At 40.6% G+C, this 20,952-nt stretch overlaps 1 protein-coding gene across 1 annotated transcript in view; it reads left to right on the top strand.

Moving 5' to 3' along the window:
• Nucleotides 1-20,952, top strand: part of LOC116704597 (signal transducer and activator of transcription 5B) — a 42,022-nt gene that overhangs the window by 9,225 nt on the left and 11,845 nt on the right. Inside the window, exons 5-15 of the mRNA XM_032540185.1 lie at nt 343-520; nt 812-942; nt 3,697-3,848; nt 4,126-4,281; nt 7,546-7,725; nt 8,299-8,386; nt 9,145-9,267; nt 9,958-10,050; nt 12,865-13,071; nt 18,243-18,337; nt 20,430-20,572. Coding sequence (XP_032396076.1) covers nt 343-520; nt 812-942; nt 3,697-3,848; nt 4,126-4,281; nt 7,546-7,725; nt 8,299-8,386; nt 9,145-9,267; nt 9,958-10,050; nt 12,865-13,071; nt 18,243-18,337; nt 20,430-20,572 — 1,546 coding nt within the window. The remainder of the gene's footprint in view (nt 1-342; nt 521-811; nt 943-3,696; nt 3,849-4,125; nt 4,282-7,545; nt 7,726-8,298; nt 8,387-9,144; nt 9,268-9,957; nt 10,051-12,864; nt 13,072-18,242; nt 18,338-20,429; nt 20,573-20,952) is intronic.

Raw genomic sequence — 20,952 nt, 5'->3', positions numbered from 1 at the left:
GGATGAAAAAATGCTGTTGGTCAATACCAACACCAGCATACAAACAGACAATAAATTACACATATTAGTAAAGTTGGGTCAATTTCCAGTTTTACTGGTCCAGTCTATGAGTTTTAAACCAGTTGTAATTTATACTAACCGGCTAATTCAGGAGCAGCTGCTATTTCACTTCATTTTTAATTTTTGGTAGTCCGGTGTGGTGTCTGGCTTAATATCAAACAGGTTTGAAAAGTGACCCAATCCTACGTATGATAATTGTTTAACCAAACTAAAGGTTACAAATTAAACAAAACGATAACACGCAAGCAACATCTGTAACTTAAAAAAATGTTTTGTGTGTAGGCCAGCACTGGCAGTGGGGTGCAGGCCATGGACAGCCTGTCACAGCGACACCAGCAGATCAACCAGGCCTTTGAGGAGCTCCGTCTCTCCACACAGGAGACTGAGAATGAACTGAGAAAGCTGCAGCATAGCCAGGAGTACTTCATCATCCAGTACCAGGAGAACCTGCGCATCCAGGGTGAGGATGAAGGACGCATTGACGGACTTAGAAAGTCCCATACCAATCTAAATGATACGGACAAATGCAGACAGTTACAGACAGCTATATTGATGTTTTGATGTGTCTTAAGTGTGCGTCCCATGTAGGCTGAGTCTTGACAGCGTCTCAGATTAGACTTTGACTTGATGATCGTCTGTTTGACTCCTACGTGTGTAGAAAACAACCTATAGTTTGGCAGGTCAAAAGTTACCAAATGTTTCCTTCTTTTTGTAATGCCTTTTCTGTTTTCCCACTTGCTGGTGTTTCTAGCCCAGTTGAGCAGCCTGTCTTCACTGCCTCCAGCTGAGCGCACCCAGCGGGAGACCGCCCTACAAACCAAGAGGACCACTGTAGAGGCCTGGCTCACTAGAGAGGCCAGCACACTCCAGAAATATAGGCTTGTATGAGACACACACACACACACACACACCCACACACACACACCACACACACACACACACAACACAAGGGTCACAGTGTTGTTATGGGTGGGCATTCCATTTGACATATATTGGACATTTTTTTGTTATTGCATTTGAGTTTGGCCAGACTCAAATGCAATAACACCTACAAAGCACCAAATGCGGGAAGATGTTCTGATTGGCGAGTTAATCTCGGAAAGTTATCCACTAGGGGTGTTCAAAAAAATCAATTCACATTCATGAATCGATTCAAGCTCTACCAATTCAAAATCATGTTTCTTTCATGTTTTTTTCTTCTTTTTTTATAATGCCGTGTATACTATAACATGAGAAAAGTAAGTACATTTACATACTGTGAATCATTTTTAATTGAGTTTTTTTTTTAATCAATCGCTTTTGAATCAAATCTTGGGCCTAAAAATCAATCTAGAATAGTGACATTTTCTGAATCATGCACCCATAGTTTCCGCCCCACCGGCTGGTAAATGTTTGAAAAAAAAATGGTCATGTTAACACATTACTACAAGGCAAAAAAACAGATTAGGAGTCACTGCATAACAAATACGGCGACATATTAAAGTGGTACCAGGAGAAGTATTCATTGCCTATAAAAAGTGTTGTTTGATACGTAACCAAAGATCCACCTCTATCTTTTCTACGCACACACACACTTTTTTTGGGATCAATATCCATCCATCCATCCATCCATCCATCCATCCATCCATCCTCTCACTCAAACAGGCAAATGTAGATCTGGTCCAGACAGGGATGATTATGCAGAATCAACACGTTGGTAATAACGACACCTGGATACTGACTAAATAAAGGCAAAGCAGGTATTAAATTGTTTTCTCTGTAACTAGTTGGGATTGCATTACGAACGGATGGTTTTTAGAACTTTTAGAAATGTTATATTTCTCACTGTGAAAGCATCGTAACAAAAACAAGATAATGTGTAAAAACTGTAAATTTGAAACAACTACTGACGTTTAAAGAACATGTCATAATATAGTTTGGAACCAGGAAGATGGTGATGGACTTGTCAATGATGACTGAAACAACTTAGTCCAAATATCTTCCCTTTTTCCCCCCTTCACTCAGATAATACCACATAGATTCTAATTTTTATTTGGACATTCACAGGCGCCCTCCTTTGTGTTATGTCTCCTTCCACATGCAGACGCAGTCTTTCGCTGAGGCCGATTTGAACATTTAAAAGTTCTCCCCATTCCTCAGGAACTACAACTTCATTGATAAAATAATCCCAGCAGGCACTCCCTAACCTCGCCCAAAGCATGTAGACAGTAGTAGCATTATTAAATGCAAATTTTAACTGCACAACAGCTGCTAACATTAACAAGGTCAGAAGCACCTGTAATTTGTTATCCATGTTGAAATCACTCCAGGTTGTAGCTTGTTTCTTGTTTTTTAACCGTGAGGGGCCTGAGGAATCAGGAAAAGACAAGTCCGGACTCGGCCTGCACAACTCAGGGAAAAATTTGAATCCTGATTCTTTTTTATAAAGCTTTTAATTGATATCATGATTCTCTGTCACTTTTTTTTTCTCACAAAGTATGTTTATTACACACCTGAACCATAACAAAACAAAACAAATTGGCAGTACCAAACCTTTTTTTTGGCATCTGTAGCAGATTGCTCATCCCCACAAGCCTGTAAACATAGAGGCTTCAATGAAGAGAAGGGAGAGCATTAAGACCTATTTTATACGGTCTATGTTTAAAAGTCACAGAAGAAAGTAGTAGTAGTTGTGATGCAGTCGGCTCGTAAAATGAAATGAGAATCAAAGAGTTAAAACAAAAAAGAAGATAAAAATCGATAAAAATTGAAAAATTATTTTTTTTTAAACTACAATGCAACCCCAGAGATTTAAAAAAGAAAGAAAATGGATGTCTCCATTTTTGTGAATGAGAAATGCCAGAAGTGTGGGGGCGAGGTGTATAAGTAGCAAAAGATATTGCACAACAAAATATTGTGGCTGTGGCCTCAATCATTTCTTTTATTTAGTTTTTTTATTTTATAGACCTAATCTTTTCTAAGCTCTTTTAAAACCTACCAGTATTGAATTTTCGTCACCTTTTCAGTGGTCACTGGTCTTTTGTTGAGCTGGTGACATCTGTGCCATTTGGCTAATCCTATCTCACATATCAGCCTTATCTTGCTAGATGAGTGTACTCTTGGAGTTCAAAAAGTGTCTCTTTTTTAAGATATTTTTTGGGGCTTTTCCCTTTTTGGGATTTGATAGTGGATAGATGGGTAAGGGGAGAGAAAGAGAGGGGATGATATGCAGCAAATGGCCGCAGGTCGGATTCAAAACCCGGGCCCCTGCATGGGGCGCACACTCTTACTGGGTGAGCTAGAGGCCGCCTGCAAGAAGTGTCTCTAACCAATATTCCAATTCCAGCAGAAGAACACACTTTCATTTGCGCTTCATTACTTTCCAGACATGTGCAACATGGGTCAAAAAAACCTGCACAATTTTGCAGCAGGCATAGTAAGTAGATGGCCTCTTTTTGAGCTTTAATAACTCCGCTTCCACTGCTCAATAGTAAACACAGTAGTATGTAAATGTGGATTTTACAGTAATTGAGTTCCTACAGTGTACGTAGTAAACATGATGCCCAATATCTTGTTGAGCTCACTTCTCCCTGTGTATCTTTTTATGATGTTAATATACTGTCACATATTCAAATGCGGCTGGTGGTGTGTTTGCAGGACCTGTCAGAGCAACACCAGAAGACCCTGGCCCTGCTAAGGAAGCAGCAGACTCTGATCCTGGATGAGGAACTCATCCAATGGAAGAGAAGGCAGCAGCTGGCTGGCAATGGGGGTCCTCATGAGGGGGGGCTGGATGTCCTCCAGTCTTGGTATATACCGGACTAATACAAGTATTTTAACTGGCATATTCTATTAAAGTGTGGAGATTTTATTAAATGGTTTTCACGCACTAAGCAAATGCATAATGTTTTGTCATGTAGAGGAAAGTTTGAATTGTTTTCTTTCACTGAAAGACTTTTGAGAAAACATGAGTCACATAAAAAGCATAAATATATAAACAAGATGTGTATGCACTCACATGGAGGGACTCTTCCCTTTTATTTCCACCCTGTGGTGGTATCTCCACCTCCTGTCCCTGTCCGCCAGGTGTGAGAAGCTGGCTGACCTGATCTGGCAGAACCGGCAGCAGATCAGACGGTGTGAACATCTGACCCAGCAGCTTCCTCTGCCGGGTCCAATGGAGGAGCTGCTGAGCAAACTCAACGCTGACATCACTGATATCATCTCCGCCTTAGTTACGAGGTGAGAACTGGACTTCACCCCTTCAGTGTGAATGTTGTCAACAGTGCCTGTTAGCTGGTCAGATAGGTTTGCTGGTTCCCACTCCCACAAAAGAAAGGGTTCTGAAAAGGAGACTCCACCCAATTGATTCAGGAACAGTGGAACAGTGACTAGTTCTTTACTCTTGGTGGCTATGGGAGTTTGTCCATCCAGCCTACGTATACTTTGTGGAATTGGATATAGCTTATGCCCATATGCCCCCTGGAGTATATTGTGGGGGGTTGCTGTGGGTTGCCAGAGCTGCAACTAAGAGCCATCCCTTGTATACCCGGAGTGATAACTCTGTTCTCAGTAAGTGGAGGGCTCCTCCAGGATTGTGCCTGTTTGCAAATTCTGAATTTTATTGATTTTTCTTTCTGGCCGTAGGCAGGCTGAGGTGATTGTCTGACGCGGTGAACCCAGGATTGCATATTTACTTTGTGCAGATAATCTAGTTCAGCTGGTTTTGTCCGATTGTTATCTCCAGTGCATTCTGGAATGGTTTGCAGTGACCGATTTCAAAAGTAGAATTGATTGAAGTATTTTTTTATTTTATTTAACCTTTATTTAAGTACTGCCTAAAGCAGTGACTGACCAGCCCAAAAATATTTCTAATAAAAAAAAAGGATGTCTATATAAAGAGCCACAGTCATGTCAGCCATGTCACCGCCATCAGTGTCTGATTTACTAAACGACAAAATTGTAACTGAAAACACAATGCTACATTTCAAATGTTTAGAATCAATCCCTAAATTAAAGCTATAGTGCGTAGTTTCTGTTGCCCTCATGAAGGATTTAAAGTAATGGCAACAAGGCAGTCGGCGCACCGTCCCCACTCCTCCACGCAATTTCAAGTGGCCAAAAAAACATGATGGACTCTTGAGAAGAGGTAATAATCTTCAACTTGAGTTACTGCGCACGGAAATCACCAGACAACATAATTTTCTAAACAAAGTCATACTGAGAAATACAGAGTGAGTTGTGTGGAGCTGATAGTCTAGCTTTGTAGCAACTCATTTGGCAATGGCTTGAATGTAACAAACCTTCATCAATATAAAGAAGTTACGCACTAAAGATAGTATTATTGTTTTGATTACCATTTTCTTTTTTTTAACATACTCCCTGCAGTATTCCAAAATACCCCTAGGGGCATGCAGACCCTGATTTGAGAAACACTGGTTTTGAGAGTTTGTCTTCAACCTCCTTAATCTCTGGTTATCATCTTTACCACACACTCAGTCTTAGTTTTTCTGTGCATTTTAGGCCTTTTCAATACATTTGACAGCTAAAGACAGGAAAGGGGGAGAGAGAGGGGGAATGACATGCAGCAAAGGGCCGCAGGTCGGAATAAAACCCGCTGTCGCTGCAGTAAGGACTGAGCCTCATTATATGGGACGCATGCTCAACAAGGTTAGCTACCCAGGCGCCGCACATACTTTCTGTTTTAAGTTGTAATTACTTCACTTACTTAAATAGTCATCAAATAATTACCTAAATACCTTTCACTTTATTTCAAAATTATTGTAAGTGAATTTCCATGGTCCAAAAGTAACCTTTTACCGTCAGCTGGCAGCACACAGTTAAAGGTCTGCCTTTCTTTTGTGATTAAAGGTATTTGTCAGGGACCATGTACAACAAAAGGTCTCTCAAGCAAAAAGTAGTTCTGGAGATCAAGTTACTAGCTGCTTTCCATCTGCAATCTCTTGTCCTTATATACAAGAGATATACCTGTCACTATGCCATTTTATCTTTCTTGTTCCACCGGCTGTTATACTGGTGGTATCCCATGCTCAACCTCTATGAGAATGCTTATGCAAAGTTGCTGGAAAGAAAACTCAGACCAGTCGTTCAGCCTCAGATTTAAAGAGGAGAAATACAGATTCTTTCCTGCCCATTGAGCAGTGTACCCGATTTTTACTCTTGTAAGGATACTAGAGCAGGGGTTTTAAAACAGGGGTTTTAAAATTCTGAGACAGCGGGTCAGTCTGAGACAGTGGGTCCTTTCAGACAAAGTTTGGGAAAAGTGCCCCCTGACTCCACCCCCAGTGTTCCCTTGCTTAGTTTCACTCAATTGCAGGATGCAATCAGGATTATGTTATTTGATGCCACAGACACACAACAATTGAGTTTGATATAACTTTAGACTACACCAAATACTGTGTGTTGTGTGTGTGTGTGTGTGTGTGTGTGTGTCACATCACTGCCTTGATTCTGATATACAGTAAATTTCGTTTCTCCACCTACTTGAACCCAACCTACAAAACCCAACAACATACAGACAACGCAGCATAGTTTACCAGCAGGTAGCATGTAGCTGCACTTTTACAGACACCATGGCCACTGCTGGAGGAAACAGAACTGGAAAATCCTCTTGCTTCCAAGAAGTCACCAGCGTGGCAGCAGTTTGCCTTCCCTGGAAGTTACAGAATGTAAACAAACAAAGAACGGTTACACTTGTGAAACAGAACGCGCCAGGTGCACCTTGTAAAGATGTTGCCTTTTGTTAAGGAAAAACTCCAGAGCAGCTCAACTCATTTCACATATGTGAAGAAAGTTCAGGAGACTTTGATGAATTACACAGAAGCATGTAATGGACACTCAATTAAGGATAGTTTAGGATTACACAGTACAGTGTAGGTGTCATCCCAACTTCTGAAGTTCCTGTCCTCCTGAAGGTGTACTCAAACTAATGCTGGAGGTGTTAAGTTTAGCTGAACTTTTAAAGTAAACAAAAAGTGTGGCAGGCCACTGACCTCCAAAAGTAGACAGCCTGAAACAAAACATCCCCTCATCATGCAGCCGCATCAATTTTCTAAATCTGTAGAGACACCAAGTTGAAGTACTTCTTTGCCTGGAAAGGTTATGACCACTTGCCAACACAACCTCATAACTTTTCCATAAAACATAAAAAACATAAAAGTCTGTTGCTTGTTTCATGAAAAATACGATATTATACAACATATCCATACGAAACAATGTCCGTGCGTCAAGGTAGGCATGTCAGCAGAAAAGTGGTTGCAAATGTACAGCGTGGCACAAAAGTATTGAGGGCTGAAATAAAGTCGTTTTTGGAGGGCATGTTTGGATTACAGCCAGACTTGAACAGTAGAATGGCCACTTGGCCCAGGTAGAAGTAGATCAAATGCTTTGTCTTGTGTGTCACGTAGGGTACCACTTGTGTACCACTGTCTCAACTCAACAAATTGTTGACCAACCCATCATGTCATTGTCCCCTCTTCTCTTTAGTACCTTCATAATTGAAAAGCAGCCGCCCCAGGTGTTAAAGACCCAGACCAAGTTTGCAGCCACAGTGCGCCTTCTGGTGGGCGGGAAGCTCAACGTCCACATGAATCCACCTCAGGTCAAGGCTGTCATTGTAAGCGAACAGCAGGCCAAAGCTCTGCTGAAGAATAAGAGCACACACAGGTGAGGTGCACATGCTAGCATGCATACTTGTAATAATGATGAATGCACTAATCAAACACATTATTGACTCTTGGCTGATACAAAGCTAAAATAATACTTAAAAGCAGGTTGATTAAAGCAGGAACATGTTGGATATTCATTCATTCATTACATTTTCAGTTGAACAAATCAAAATTATTCCATGGTGGTTACATCATTATGTGAGATTAACAGTTGACAGCTACAGTCACTATGTAATGCAATGGACTGTATTTATATAGCGCTTTTCTACATCTACTCAAAGCGCTTTTATACACTACAAGAACCATTCACACACATTCAAACGCTGGTGGATGAGGATGCCATACAAGGTGCCACCTGCTCATCAGATAAACATTCATAAACATTTACACTCCAATGGCACAGCATCAGGAGCAATTTGGGGTTCAGTGTCCAAGGACACTTCAGCATGGGACTGCAGGGTCAGGTATCAAACCACCAACCTATTGGTATGCCACAGCTCTACCACCTGAGCCACAGCCGCCCACTGTGTGTGGTAATCCCTTTTTTAACTGCTTTCTTCTGCCTTGGTAGTGAAAGCAGTGGAGAAATCCTGAACAACAACTGTGTAATGGAGTATCACCAGGCCACTGGCACCCTCAGTGCACACTTCAGAAACATGGTAAGCTCTACTGTTTAAGTTTGAGTGATACATTACTGTTTAAAAAAAGCATAACATTTTGTATATAGTAATTGTATAATTGTTTTACGTGCAACAATATTTTTACATTATTTGGTTAGAAACCTCATGTAGTTTTGTGAGGTAAAACTTGAGCTATTGGTCCAATAACCAGACTAAAATTTGGCTTGGAGTGCGTCAGGGATCAATTCTAGGTCCTTTTTCTTTCTTTCTTTCTTTTTTTACCTCATTTTATTTTTATACAGACTTCAACTAGTTATACCTTCCAATAAAGACTACTGTTTTTGGCGGGCTACTTGTATTACAGGTCATCCATCATTTGATGCTAAAAACTGGATGGCAAATTATTTTCTTCAGTCAAAATGGCATAGGCATTTATTTTTATTGTTGGCCCTCAACATATTTCTAAACTGTTGCCAAATCTAAGATTTCTGTCCTTTTGAAGAATTGTTCTATTTCAACTTTGATTTTATTCACCCCATGACTAAGGTAGTTTAATCTTATCAAATTTATAATCTTGCAAAGATTATACTTTTGCTCAATTTGATTACTCCGATTTTATTTTTCACCTGCGATATTGATTCTCATGTTTTTCATAGATCGAGTAGTCATGTAATAAACTATGTTCCAGATTGAATTCTTGCACAGAGATGAAATCTACCGTATTGGCCTCAATATTTGGCAATCTTGATTATAAGATGTAAAGGAAGCCTCTAATCTCCTTCTATGTCTTTTTACAGTCACTGAAGCGGATCAAGCGGTCGGATCGTCGAGGTGCAGAGTCAGTGACGGAGGAAAAGTTCACAGTTCTGTTTGAATCACAGTTCAGTGTTGGGGGCAACGAGCTGGTCTTCCACGTCAAAGTAAGATATAGAACATTTGACCTTTTTATATTTGTAAATATCACCTATTAAGCACTGGTTCTCAAATGGTCAAAGCTTAAAGGCACTGGTAGCTCATCTGGTGGAGCGTGCGCCCCATGTACCAAATTTTAATATATAAAAAAAAAAATGTAGGCCTTTATTTGAAAGGAGAGCTTAGACGTGAAAGGGGAGAGAGAAATGGAATGACATGCAGCATAGGGCCGCTGGTCCGAATTGAACCTGCAGCCACTGGAACCCCAACCTGTGGCCCTTTGCTGCAAGTTGTCCCCCCTCTCTACCTCCTTTCTTGTCTACAGCTGTCCTATCAATTAAAGGCAAAAAAGCCACACAAACAGCAGCTAACACTCTTATAATTTTCTACGTACATCCCCCATATCAGCAGCTAGGTGCTTTGTGGCAGTTCATCTTCCTCTCCTCACCTTTTTTGAACTGCTTTTAATGTTTGATCAAGGTTATGTAATATTTTTAGTGCGATGTGTGTTTTTTAACTCTGTAAACGGTCTTTGAGTAAAATGAAAAGCACTATAGATAAAGGTCTTATTATTATTATTGTTAGTCCTCAGCTATCTGCTACTGAATTCATCTCCACTGTTTTGGGTCTCCTTTTGATTGAATGCCAATAAATAAATTCAGAAGACTTGAACCTCTTGTCGTGTCTGTAACCTGCAGACCTTATCACTGCCTGTGGTAGTGATCGTCCACGGCAGTCAGGATAACAACGCCACAGCCACTGTCCTGTGGGACAACGCCTTTGCTGAGCCGGTAAGTAGGCTCCTTATGAACGGCATGTTTTCCAAAATGGCCTTTTTTACGTTACCACGTAAGGTGACTGTACCAAGTAGTAGTTCCCCATAACATCATACACAGTGTCAGCCTGTGAGGTTTTACTTGGCATAATATACATTTGAAGGACAATCTTGTCATATTCTATATTTTCAACAAATCCCACACACAGATGCAAACCAACAATGAATGTATCTACTAACAAGTCTATACTTGTTAGTAGATAGTAGGTGTAGTGGGTGTGTGTCAAAGCCTGATATTATTCCTCTGTTCCATAAAACTCCATTGTTCTACAAAAACTACTAAAAACACATCAATTAGCTACACTGTACTTGGTGACATGTTCCTTCATTACGATGAACACACACACACTGTAGTTTATTTTGACTCAGTCCCACACAAACCGGTCCCGCTGCCCCAAATACTCACAGAATATGTTGATTAATCTGCCACTGAAAATAGTCTCTGCAAAGGTTTGGAAACTTTTGCTGTAGAAAAAAAATGACTAAAATGATTACTTGACTATCAAAATAGTTGATTAATTTTCTGTCGACTGATGCCATAGTCCACGCCATTTAACATCATGGTTAAGCAATTTGAATGATTCCCTCTTTGTGTAAAATATGTTTCCCTCCTGACTTTCCCTTAATACTGTACCTGTTCTGCAACTGCCTATTTTGTCATAATAATAGATACAGATGGGTTTGGGTGTTATTTTTCACACAAAAAAAACTTTTGTTACCAGGAGAAATGCCAATTAACGTTAGTACTTTCCTCTGCCTCATTTTAGCAGCATAATTGAGCATTTGTATGATGGTGCATTGAGACAATGAATTCAAGATTCAAAATACTTTATTGATCCCACAATGGCATGGACACAAAACACTGAAACAAACAATAATTAAATGTAAGTAAAAAGAATAAAAAGTAAAATAGAAAAGTGCATTTACAGTATTGCACAGGCAAATATACAGTATATACTGTATATATTTTTAGTTTATCAGTACTAAATACAAAAAAAAGAAAGTTAAAAAAAGAAAGTATAAACAGAAGGAAAATGCTTATAGGTGAGGAAGAGCTGCTGCAACATTCTGCCCCCTCAGCGGCTCCGAATGGGACACATGAACTCATTTTCATGACAATAGTAATTCAGATGCACTTATAATCACCTATAAATACTGTTAAAAACCAGGTCCCTGGCAACCCGGATAAGCAGGTTTGTGTCAGCTTTGCATTGTGCATTAAAATACAAATATTTAAAACTCTAGTCAATATTTGACATGCTACACATTGTTAGATTGTTTAGGTTCTCCACAATTTAATCGTTCAGTGTAGTTTACGGAAGTGGTTTGCACTAAAGCATGATTTGTTAAAATTTACCGGAATAATAATCACAAGAGATGAGAGATTCCCTACCTTTTGATCTGTCCAAAAACGGCTAACATGGGTCCATTCAGTTTTCAGTAAACTATGTTGTAAATATTGTTGTGTTGAGTCCATTGCTGACTGTGACTTTGTTGAACAAACGGTAAAAGAACTTGTTCCAAGTAAAAGAATACTTTGTCTTCTTTCTGTAAAGTGTTGTTGGGTATGCTTGTTTTTTGGTTACGCCTAGAATAGGAAAGTATTCTGACCTCTTTCTATTTAGTTTTAAGCCCCAGGACAACCTATGAAGTACAGCAAGGTCTCCCAGTGTGGAAGGCCAATGCGCAATGTCTCTTCACAGCTGAAGTAGAATAAGTGGTCATTGGCTACCAACACGCAAATCATGATGATTGTATTCAGATTCCCTTTCCGCCTTTAATTGATAGGACAGTTAGGTGAGAAAGGTGACAGAGAATGGGAAGACATGCAGGAAATTGTCACAGGTCGGGTTTGAACCCTGGACCTCTGCGTCGAGGCATATACCTCTCAGTATATGTGTGCCTGCTCTACCGACTGAGCCAAACCGGCCACCGGATTCCCTTTCCAATGGTGTATAAGCTACCTGGCTGTGGATGGTTTGTGTGGGCTGTGAATTGATAGATGTCTTCGCTGCTATTGAGATGGAGACTTATGCTTTAATTTGCCTTTAGCATCGGGTTTGGCAGTTTAGTTGTTGTTGTTGTTAAGACTGGAAAAGCGCTATATAAATACAGCACATTTACATTAGTTCTAGCGACTGTGAGTAACATATGGTTAGTTTTGGTCTTTTTATTGGATTTGTTGACACTAAGAAACATAGACTAACATCATGTCAGGGTGGGAGTCTTCAGTGGTCTTTGGATTTGATTACAATTATCCTGTCAATGATTCAGTCCGATTCAATATCCCGAAGCGTCACCTCCTCAATATTATTATTAATTGTTACACAGTTTTCATTGAAAAATTCAAGCAGTTAAATATGTGTATATGAACTGTTCTTTTATCTGCTTTAAAAAAAAGACACTTCCTGAATGTAGCGGACCAGACAAATGACAAAAGGCTAAAAACAAATAAAGTCAAGAAGTAACGTTATCAATTATCGATTTATGTTCTATCACTGCATTAAAGCTTAATCTTCCTCGACCACATTGCAATGCAATGATAATTTCAACACCCCACATCACAGTAATTCTTTAAAGATACACTCTGTGTATGTGTAGTGCCACATGTCTGCATTTTGACTTTGTTTTTCTTTACTAGATTGAATATATTCCATTATCTCAATGACCTGCTCAGTGTAATTTCCCCATATTTTGTCAAAACAACCAGGTAAATATGGTGAGAGACAACTGAGCAGACTGACCATGTCTTTCACTCTTGTTGCCTTAGGGCAGGGTGCCATTCATCGTGCCAGACAAGGTGCAGTGGCCCCAGCTGTGCGAGGCCCTCGATATGAAGTACAAGGCAGAGATGCACAGCGGACGCGGCCTCTCAGAGGATAACATGGTCTTCCTGGCACAGAAAGCTTTCACAAGCAGCAGCAACAACCTTGAGGACTTTCGCAACATGACTATATCCTGGGCCCAGTTCAACCGGGTGAGGCCAGCTTGTTTTTCCACAGTTGAATGTAAAATACTGAAACATCTGCACTGTAAGAGAAAGCTGACAAGGACATGGAAACAACCAAATGCACCAGAATTACATTTATGGTAACAAGTATTAGAAATGGAAAAGCTCACTTCCATAGCTAGGAATAGCTTAGAAAAGTGTAAAAAGTATATCCCAAACACATAATAGACAAAATAACAAAGTACTTTAATGGCTTGATGCACACATATCAACATATATTTTATCATTTTTATTCGGTATGTCGTCAGTGTATGTTTAATTTTTTGTTCTTTTGTATTATTAAACAATATAAAATTGACGAAGAAAAAAATTGTAGTTGCACACAGGAAAAACACACAACATGTGACCTGATAAAAAATATGACTCTTCAGAGCATGTGCCCTTCTCATTCCAATGCTCGACACCCACACCACACACACACACACACACACACACACACACACACACACACACACACACACACACACACACACACACACACACACACACACACACACACACACAACACACACACACAACACACACACACCACACAGTACAGGCCAAAGGTTTGAACACACCTCATTCAATGGGTTTCCTTTATTTCACGACTAATTATACTAAAATATAACTATAAATAACTGAAAATATTCTTATATTCTAGTTTCTTCAAAGTAGTCACCCTTTGCTCTGGTTACTGCTTTGCACACTCTTGGCATTCTCTTGATGACCTTCAAGAGGTAGTCACTTGAAATGGTTTCCCAACAGTTTTTACGGAGCTCCCACAGATGCTTAGCACTGTTGGCCCGTTTGCCTTCACCCTGCGGTCCAGCTCTCCCCAAACCATCTCAATTGGGTTCAGGTCCGGTGACTGTGGAGGCACAGCACTCCATCACTCTCCTTCTTGGTCAAATAGCCCTTACACAGCCTGGAGGTATGTTTGGGGTCGTTGTCCTGTTGAAAAATAAATGATGGTCCAACTAAACGCAAACCGAATGGGATGTCGCTGCAGGATGCTGTGGTAGTCATGCTGGTTCAGTATGCCTTCAATTTTGAATAGATCCCCAACAGTGTCACCAGCAAAGCACCCCCACACCATCACACCTCCTCCTCCATGCTTCACGGTGGGAACCAGGCATGTAGAATCCATCCGGTCACCTTTTCTCCATCACACAAAGACATAGTGGTTGGAACCAAAGATCTCAAACTTGGACTCATCAGGCAAAAGCCCAGATTTCCACTGGTCTAATGTCCGTTTTCTTGTGTTTCTTGGCCCAAACAAATCTCTTCTGCTTGTTTCCCTCTCCTTAGCAATGGTTTCCTAGCTGCTAATTGACCATGAAGGCCTGATTTGCGCAGTCTCCTCTTAACAGTTGTTCTAGAGATGTGTCTGCTGCTAGAACTCTGTGTGGTATTCATCTGCTCTCTAATCTGAGCTGCTGTTAACTTCTGATTTCTGAGGCTGGTGACTTGGATAAATTTATCCCCAGCAGCAGAGGTGACTCTTTGTCTTCCTTTCCTGGGGTGGTCCTCATGTGAGCTAGTTTTGTTGTAGCGCTTGATGGTTTTTGCGACTGCACTTGGGGACACATTCAAAGTTTTCGCAATTTTCCGGACCAACTGTTGTGCTTCCGGGTTTTTTTTTTAATCCTGTTTCCTTTCTCATCTCTGTGTTCCCTTCCTGGTCTTGTGTTTGTGTCTTGTTTTTCCCCGGTCTTGTGTTGTTGGTCTTGTCTTGTGTTCCCCTCAGTGCCTGTATGTTCTGTTTCCTGTTTTATTTTGAAGTCTTTTTTGTCTTGTTTTGTCTCTAGTTTTACTTCTTGTGTCTTCCGCTCTTGTGATTAACTGATGTTTTCCACCTGACTCCCTGCACTCCTGTCACCTGCCTCTCATGACCTTGTTACGTGGTGTATTTAATGCCTGTGCTTCCCTTGTCTTTTGTCAGATCGTTCTGTCTTGTTGCTGCATGGAGTGTTGTTCGTCAGCCTGCCTGTCCTGCGTGTTTTCGTCATTGTTCCTGATCTTCCCTGTGACTTTTCCCAGTGTAGTCTCCCTGTTTTTTAATTCCCTTCCGCCCCTGTGCTTGTCTATTTTTGGGATTTTTGGACCTGTGAATTTTTTATATTTCCTGAATTTCGCCTTGTTTTGTTGCTACCTGTGTTTTCTTTGGACTGAATATAAATAAACCCCTGTGTACCTGCTCCTGCCTGCCTCCTCATCTCTGCGTTTGGGTCCTCACCTCACTCCCATCGTCACACCGACTGACCTAACAGTTGTCCAATATGGCTGTCGGCTGTGTATCAACCTGACTTCTGCACAGCACAACTGATGGTCTTAACTCCATTAATAAGGCAAAAAAATTCCACTAATTAACCCTGACAAGGCACACCTGTGAAGTGAAAACCATTTCAGGTGACTACCTCATGAAGCTCATTAAGAGAACAACAAGGGTTTGCAGCACTATCAAAAAAGGAAAATGTGGCTACTTGGAAGAAACTAGAATATAAGACATGTTTTCAATTATTTAAAAGGTTTTGTTAAGTACATAATTCCACATGTGTTCATTCATAGTTTCGATTACTTCAGTGAGAATCTACATATGTAAATAGTCATGAAAATAAAAGATACGCATTGATTGAGAATGTGTGTTCAAACTTTTGGCCTGTAAAATATATATATATATATATATATATATATATATATATATAATATATATAGTGGAACGAAATCTATTGGATATTTTAAACTTTTTTAGCAAATAAAAAACTGAAAAGTGGTGCTTGCAAAATTATTCGGCCCCTTTACTTTTCAGTGCAGCAAACTCACTCCAGAAGTTCAGCGAGGATCTCTGAATGTCTCAATGTTGTCCTAAACAACTGATGGTGATAAATAGAATCCACCTGTGTGTGATCAAGTCTCTGTATAAATGCACCTGCTCTGTGATAGTCTCAGGGTTCTGTTGAAAGCGCAGAGAGCATCATGAAGACATCATGAAGGAACACACCAGGCAGGTCCGCAATACTGTTGTGGAGAAGTTTAAAGCTGGATTTGGATACAAAAAGATTTCCCAAGCTTTAAACATCCCAAGGAGCACTGTGCAAGCGATCATTTTGAAATGGAAGGAGTATCAGACCACTGCAAATCTACCAAGACCTGGCCGTCCCTGTAAACTTTCAGCTCAGACAAGGAGAAGACTGATCAGAGATGCAGCCAAGAGGCCCATGATCACTCTGGATGAACTGCAGAGAACTACAGCTGAGGTGGGAGAGTCTGTCCATAGGACAACAATCAGTCGTACACTGCACAAATCTCGCCTTCATGGAAGAGTGGCAAGAAGAAAGCCATTTCTCAAAGATATCCATAAAAAGTCTTGTCTAAAGTTTGCCACAAGCCACCTGGGAGAAACACCAAACATGTGGAAGAAGGTGCTCTGGTCAGATGAAACCAAAATCGAACTTTTTGGCCACAATGCAAAACAATATGTTTGGCGTAAAAGCAACACAGCTCATCACCCTCAACACACCATCCCCACTGTCAAACATGGTGGTGACAGCATCATGGTTTTGGCCTGCTTTTCTTCAGCAGGGACAGGGAAGAGGGTTAAAATTGAGGGGAAGATGGATGCAGCCAAATACAGGACCATTCTAGATGAAAACCTGTTGGAGTCTGCAAAAGACCTGAAACTGGGACGGAGATTTATCTTCCAACAAGACAATGATCCCAAACATACAGCAAAATCTACAAAGGAACGGTTCACAAATAAACGTATCCAGGTGTTAGAATGGCCAAGTCAAAGTCCAGACCTGAATCCAATCGAGAATCTGTGGAAAGAACTGAGAACTGCTGTTCACAAATGCTCTCCATCCAACCTCACTGAGCTCGAGCTGTTTTGCAAGGAAGAATGGGCAAGAATTTCAGTCTCTCGATGTGCAACACTGATAGAGACATACCCCAAGCGACTTGCAGCTGTAATCCCAGCAAAAGGTGGCTCTACAAAGTATTAACGCAAGGGGGCCGAATAATTTTGCACGCACCACTTTTCAGTTTTTTATTTGCTAAAAAAGTTTAAAATATCTTATAGATTTCGTTCCACTTCACAATTGTGTCTCACTTGTTGGTGATTCTTCACAAAAATAAAATTTTTATATCTTTATGTTTGAAGCCTGAAATGTGTCAAAAGATTGAAAAGTTCAAGGGGGCCGAATACTTTCGCAAGGCACTGTATATAGTATTAACTGTAAATAATTGTCTGAACAGAGTAGTTGAATGATAAATTGTATTATAGATGCAAAACTCGTTCCAATAAGTCTAATGCACATTGCAATAAACCAAATAAATCTTATGCATCTTATCACTAACCCACATAAAAAATTTCACTTTGTCTCTCCTCAAAAGCTACAGACTCGGAAATGGCACGTCCTAAGGAAAGCTCAATGTGGGATTGGCTCCAGTGGCTGTAATTCTGCACCAAGGCTAAATTTTGGGAAAGAGATTTCAGATATGGTATTAGGGGTCCACTAAAGTCTATATAAAAGAGACTTCAGATGCAGTATAAGGGACCACTAAGGTCTATATAAAAGAAACTTCAGATACAGTATTAGGGTACCACTAAGGTCTATATAAAAGAGAATTCAGATACAGTATTAGGGGACCACTAAGGTCTATATAAAAGACTTCAGATACAGTATTAGGGGACCACTAAGGTCTATATAAAAGAGAATTCAGATACAGTATTAGGGGACCACTAAGGTCTATATTAAAGAGAATTCAGATACAGTATTAGGGACCACTAAGGTCTATATAAAACGGACTTCAGATACAGTATTAGGGGACCACTAAGGTCTATATAAAAGAGAGTTCAGATACAGTATTAGGGGACCACTAAGGTCTATATAAAAGAGACTTCAGATACAGTATTAGGGGACTACTAAGGTCTATATAAAAGAGACTTCAGACACAGTATTAGTGGTCCACTAAGTTCTATATAAAAGCATTTAAAGAGCACCATGTCATGGAACCTTTTAAGATGAGAGAAAAATACACAATAAACACTGGAACTACACAATGAGTTGTGTAAATTAAGTGTTACAGTTATCAACTAGAGTAACCTGGCATCTTCTGTGCATGTAACATACTGATGGAGTATGTCTAATTTGTAGGAGAGCTTACCTGGACGCAACTTTACCTTCTGGCAGTGGTTTGATGGAGTCGTAGAGCTCATGAAGAAACATCTCAAGCCTCACTGGAATGATGGGTAATGACTTAAGCTGACTTTTTTTGTTTGGAACTGTTTTATGTTGGTAGACAGCAATGTCTGATCCAGATAAGATGGGGGGAAAAGGTAGTAGGGGATTAACAAAGGTGAATAGCAATAATAATTTCATAAAAATGCGCCAGAACTTTACAAAGGTTGAAAATTTACTTGTTGCGGTCGACTTCCCGGGAGGAGGGAGAGGAGGACTGTTTGTATTCTTAAGAGTAACAGCTGACCAGAAGAGATCATGCAGAAGTTGAAGGAGCCGAATTACATTTCACTGGAATTGTACCTCATACAATTTAATGTGACAAATACAATCAATTGATAGACTGTGAAGCAGTGTCTCCCCCCCTCCCTAGTTACTTAATATGTCACTACTACTGGCTGTGGTTGGTTTTGATCAGAAGCGTGCTTTGTTGCACCTGTATCCACACCCAGCAGTGATGTCACTGAGCCTGCACCATTGTGAGAGGTTCATGATGATGAACCATTTTATTTTGGGATCATTTTATACATGAAAGAAACAATTATTTACCACAATTTGCCACCGTATCTAACCAAAAAAGGAATAAGCTAAAGCCAAGGCTTATTTTTGCCTATCCTTTCCCAATAGAGGACAGCAAAATAATATATTTTTAGAGGGTTTTATCAATTAGTCCATCGATTTGTCCCATGAAATGGCACAGTACTCACAACCGCAGACCCCGTTTAACTGAACCATCCCAGGACCTCCAAATCCAGCGTCTTTACCTACAGGATCGTCTCAGACCAGCTGAGGTAACAGTTGGTTTGCACAGCCGAAGAATGTCTGCAGAAAATGTCTCAGGGACGCTCACCTGCATGCTTGTCGTCCTCACCAGGGTCTTGACCTGACCTGTGTTGTCGTTACTGACTGGAGTGGGCAATTTTCACTGTACCGGGCATATGGCAGAGAGCATGCTGGTGTTGTGTGGGGTGCAAGCGGTTTGCTAATGTCGGTTAATGTGCCTCATGGTGGAATTGGGGTTATGGTATGGGCGGGACATTGAACACAGATGCATTTTATTGACATGCCATTCACCTGCAACCATCATCTCATGTTGCAGCATGATAATGCAAAGTACCATTTTGATGAGATCTACACTCAATTACTGGAAGCTAAAAGAAAATCCCATTTCATGCATACTCGCAATACACCCATTGAGCATGTTTTGGATGCTCTGGATCTGCGTGTATGACAGTGTGTTCCAATTCCTGCCAATATCGAATAACTTCACACAGCCATTCAAGAGGAGTGGTCCAACATTCCACAGGGCACAATCAACACCTGATCAACTCTATGCAAAGGAGATGTGTCACACTGCATGAGGCAAATGGTGCGTGCATGCGTCCGTCCGTCTGTCTTTCGGTCTCTCCCTCCGTGTGCTCGATTTAAAATGTTTTTTATTTTTTGCAAAGTTTCTGGCTGCTCTGTGGTATTTCTGTATGTGATTACCTGCCTGGCTTGACACTTTCACTGGCGTCTCGCGCCAGAAATAGAGGAGATGCTGAAACAATCACTGCAGCGCGGTATGAATGAACAGATTGAATAACATGGGCGCTGAATTAAAAATAGCTCCGTTATGCAGCTTTACATGATCCTTTTGTGCCACTTGTGTTTTCGATTTGACTCTCCAGGGACACATGACCTCTAAAACAATATGTATATGTATCCCTCTCCAAAAAGCTTTAATAAAAGGGCAATCACAACAAACATGGTATTCTGCTGTCTGTTTAAAAAGTGGTGTTTGTACAGCTCACAGCATCTTAATATGAAATACAGTCTCTTTTGTTTGATATCTAGCGTTATTGCAGCCCTTTTTATCCTCAACCTTTATTGAAATGCAGTTGTTAACTTGTATTTACAGTTTGTTAATAACAATATCCAACGCTGTCCGAACTGCTCCATTAAATGTTACTGCCTCTTTCAACAGAAGACTATATATTTGATGTTTTGAAAAAAGGAGGCTTATTAGTAAAACTTTATTGGAATTCTTTAAACTTACCTTTTAAGGAATGGAACACACGAAAAGTTGAACTTTGTGTTTGTGTGTGAATATGTGTGTTCTAGGGCCATCCTGGGCTTTGTAAACAAGCAGCAGGCACAGGACATGCTGCTGTCCAAACCCAACGGCACCTTCCTGCTGCGATTCAGCGACTCTGAGATTGGAGGCATCACCATCGCCTGGGTGGCTGAGAACCCCAACAAAGCAGGTACCAAACTGCTGTGCTTTTAATACAATACAATGTACAATACAATGTATACCTGTACACTCTTTGATCCCCATATGGGGAAATTACAGTTTACACTCAGTTTTGTTGTTATTACACACTACACACAGGCTTGAATACACACACATGCTCAGGTCCTATATGCACTAATGGAGAGATGTCAGAGGTGCCCTGTGCGGTTAAGGGGGGGCAGTGCCTTGGCAGTGCCCAGGAGGGGAACTGGCCTCTCTCCAGCTACCAGTCCACACTCCGTACTTTGGTCCGTACGGGGACCAGCAACCCTCCGATTCCCAACCCAACTCCCTACGGACTGAGCTACTGCCATCCCAATAATTCATTCTAATTAATTATTCCTTCATTAA

This window comes from Etheostoma spectabile, chromosome 16 (assembly GCF_008692095.1).
Source record: "Etheostoma spectabile isolate EspeVRDwgs_2016 chromosome 16, UIUC_Espe_1.0, whole genome shotgun sequence".
NCBI classification, from domain to species: Eukaryota; Metazoa; Chordata; class Actinopteri; order Perciformes; family Percidae; genus Etheostoma; species Etheostoma spectabile.
Note: the sequence above shows the minus strand (reverse complement) of the source record. Positions and strands in the feature narration are given on the sequence as shown.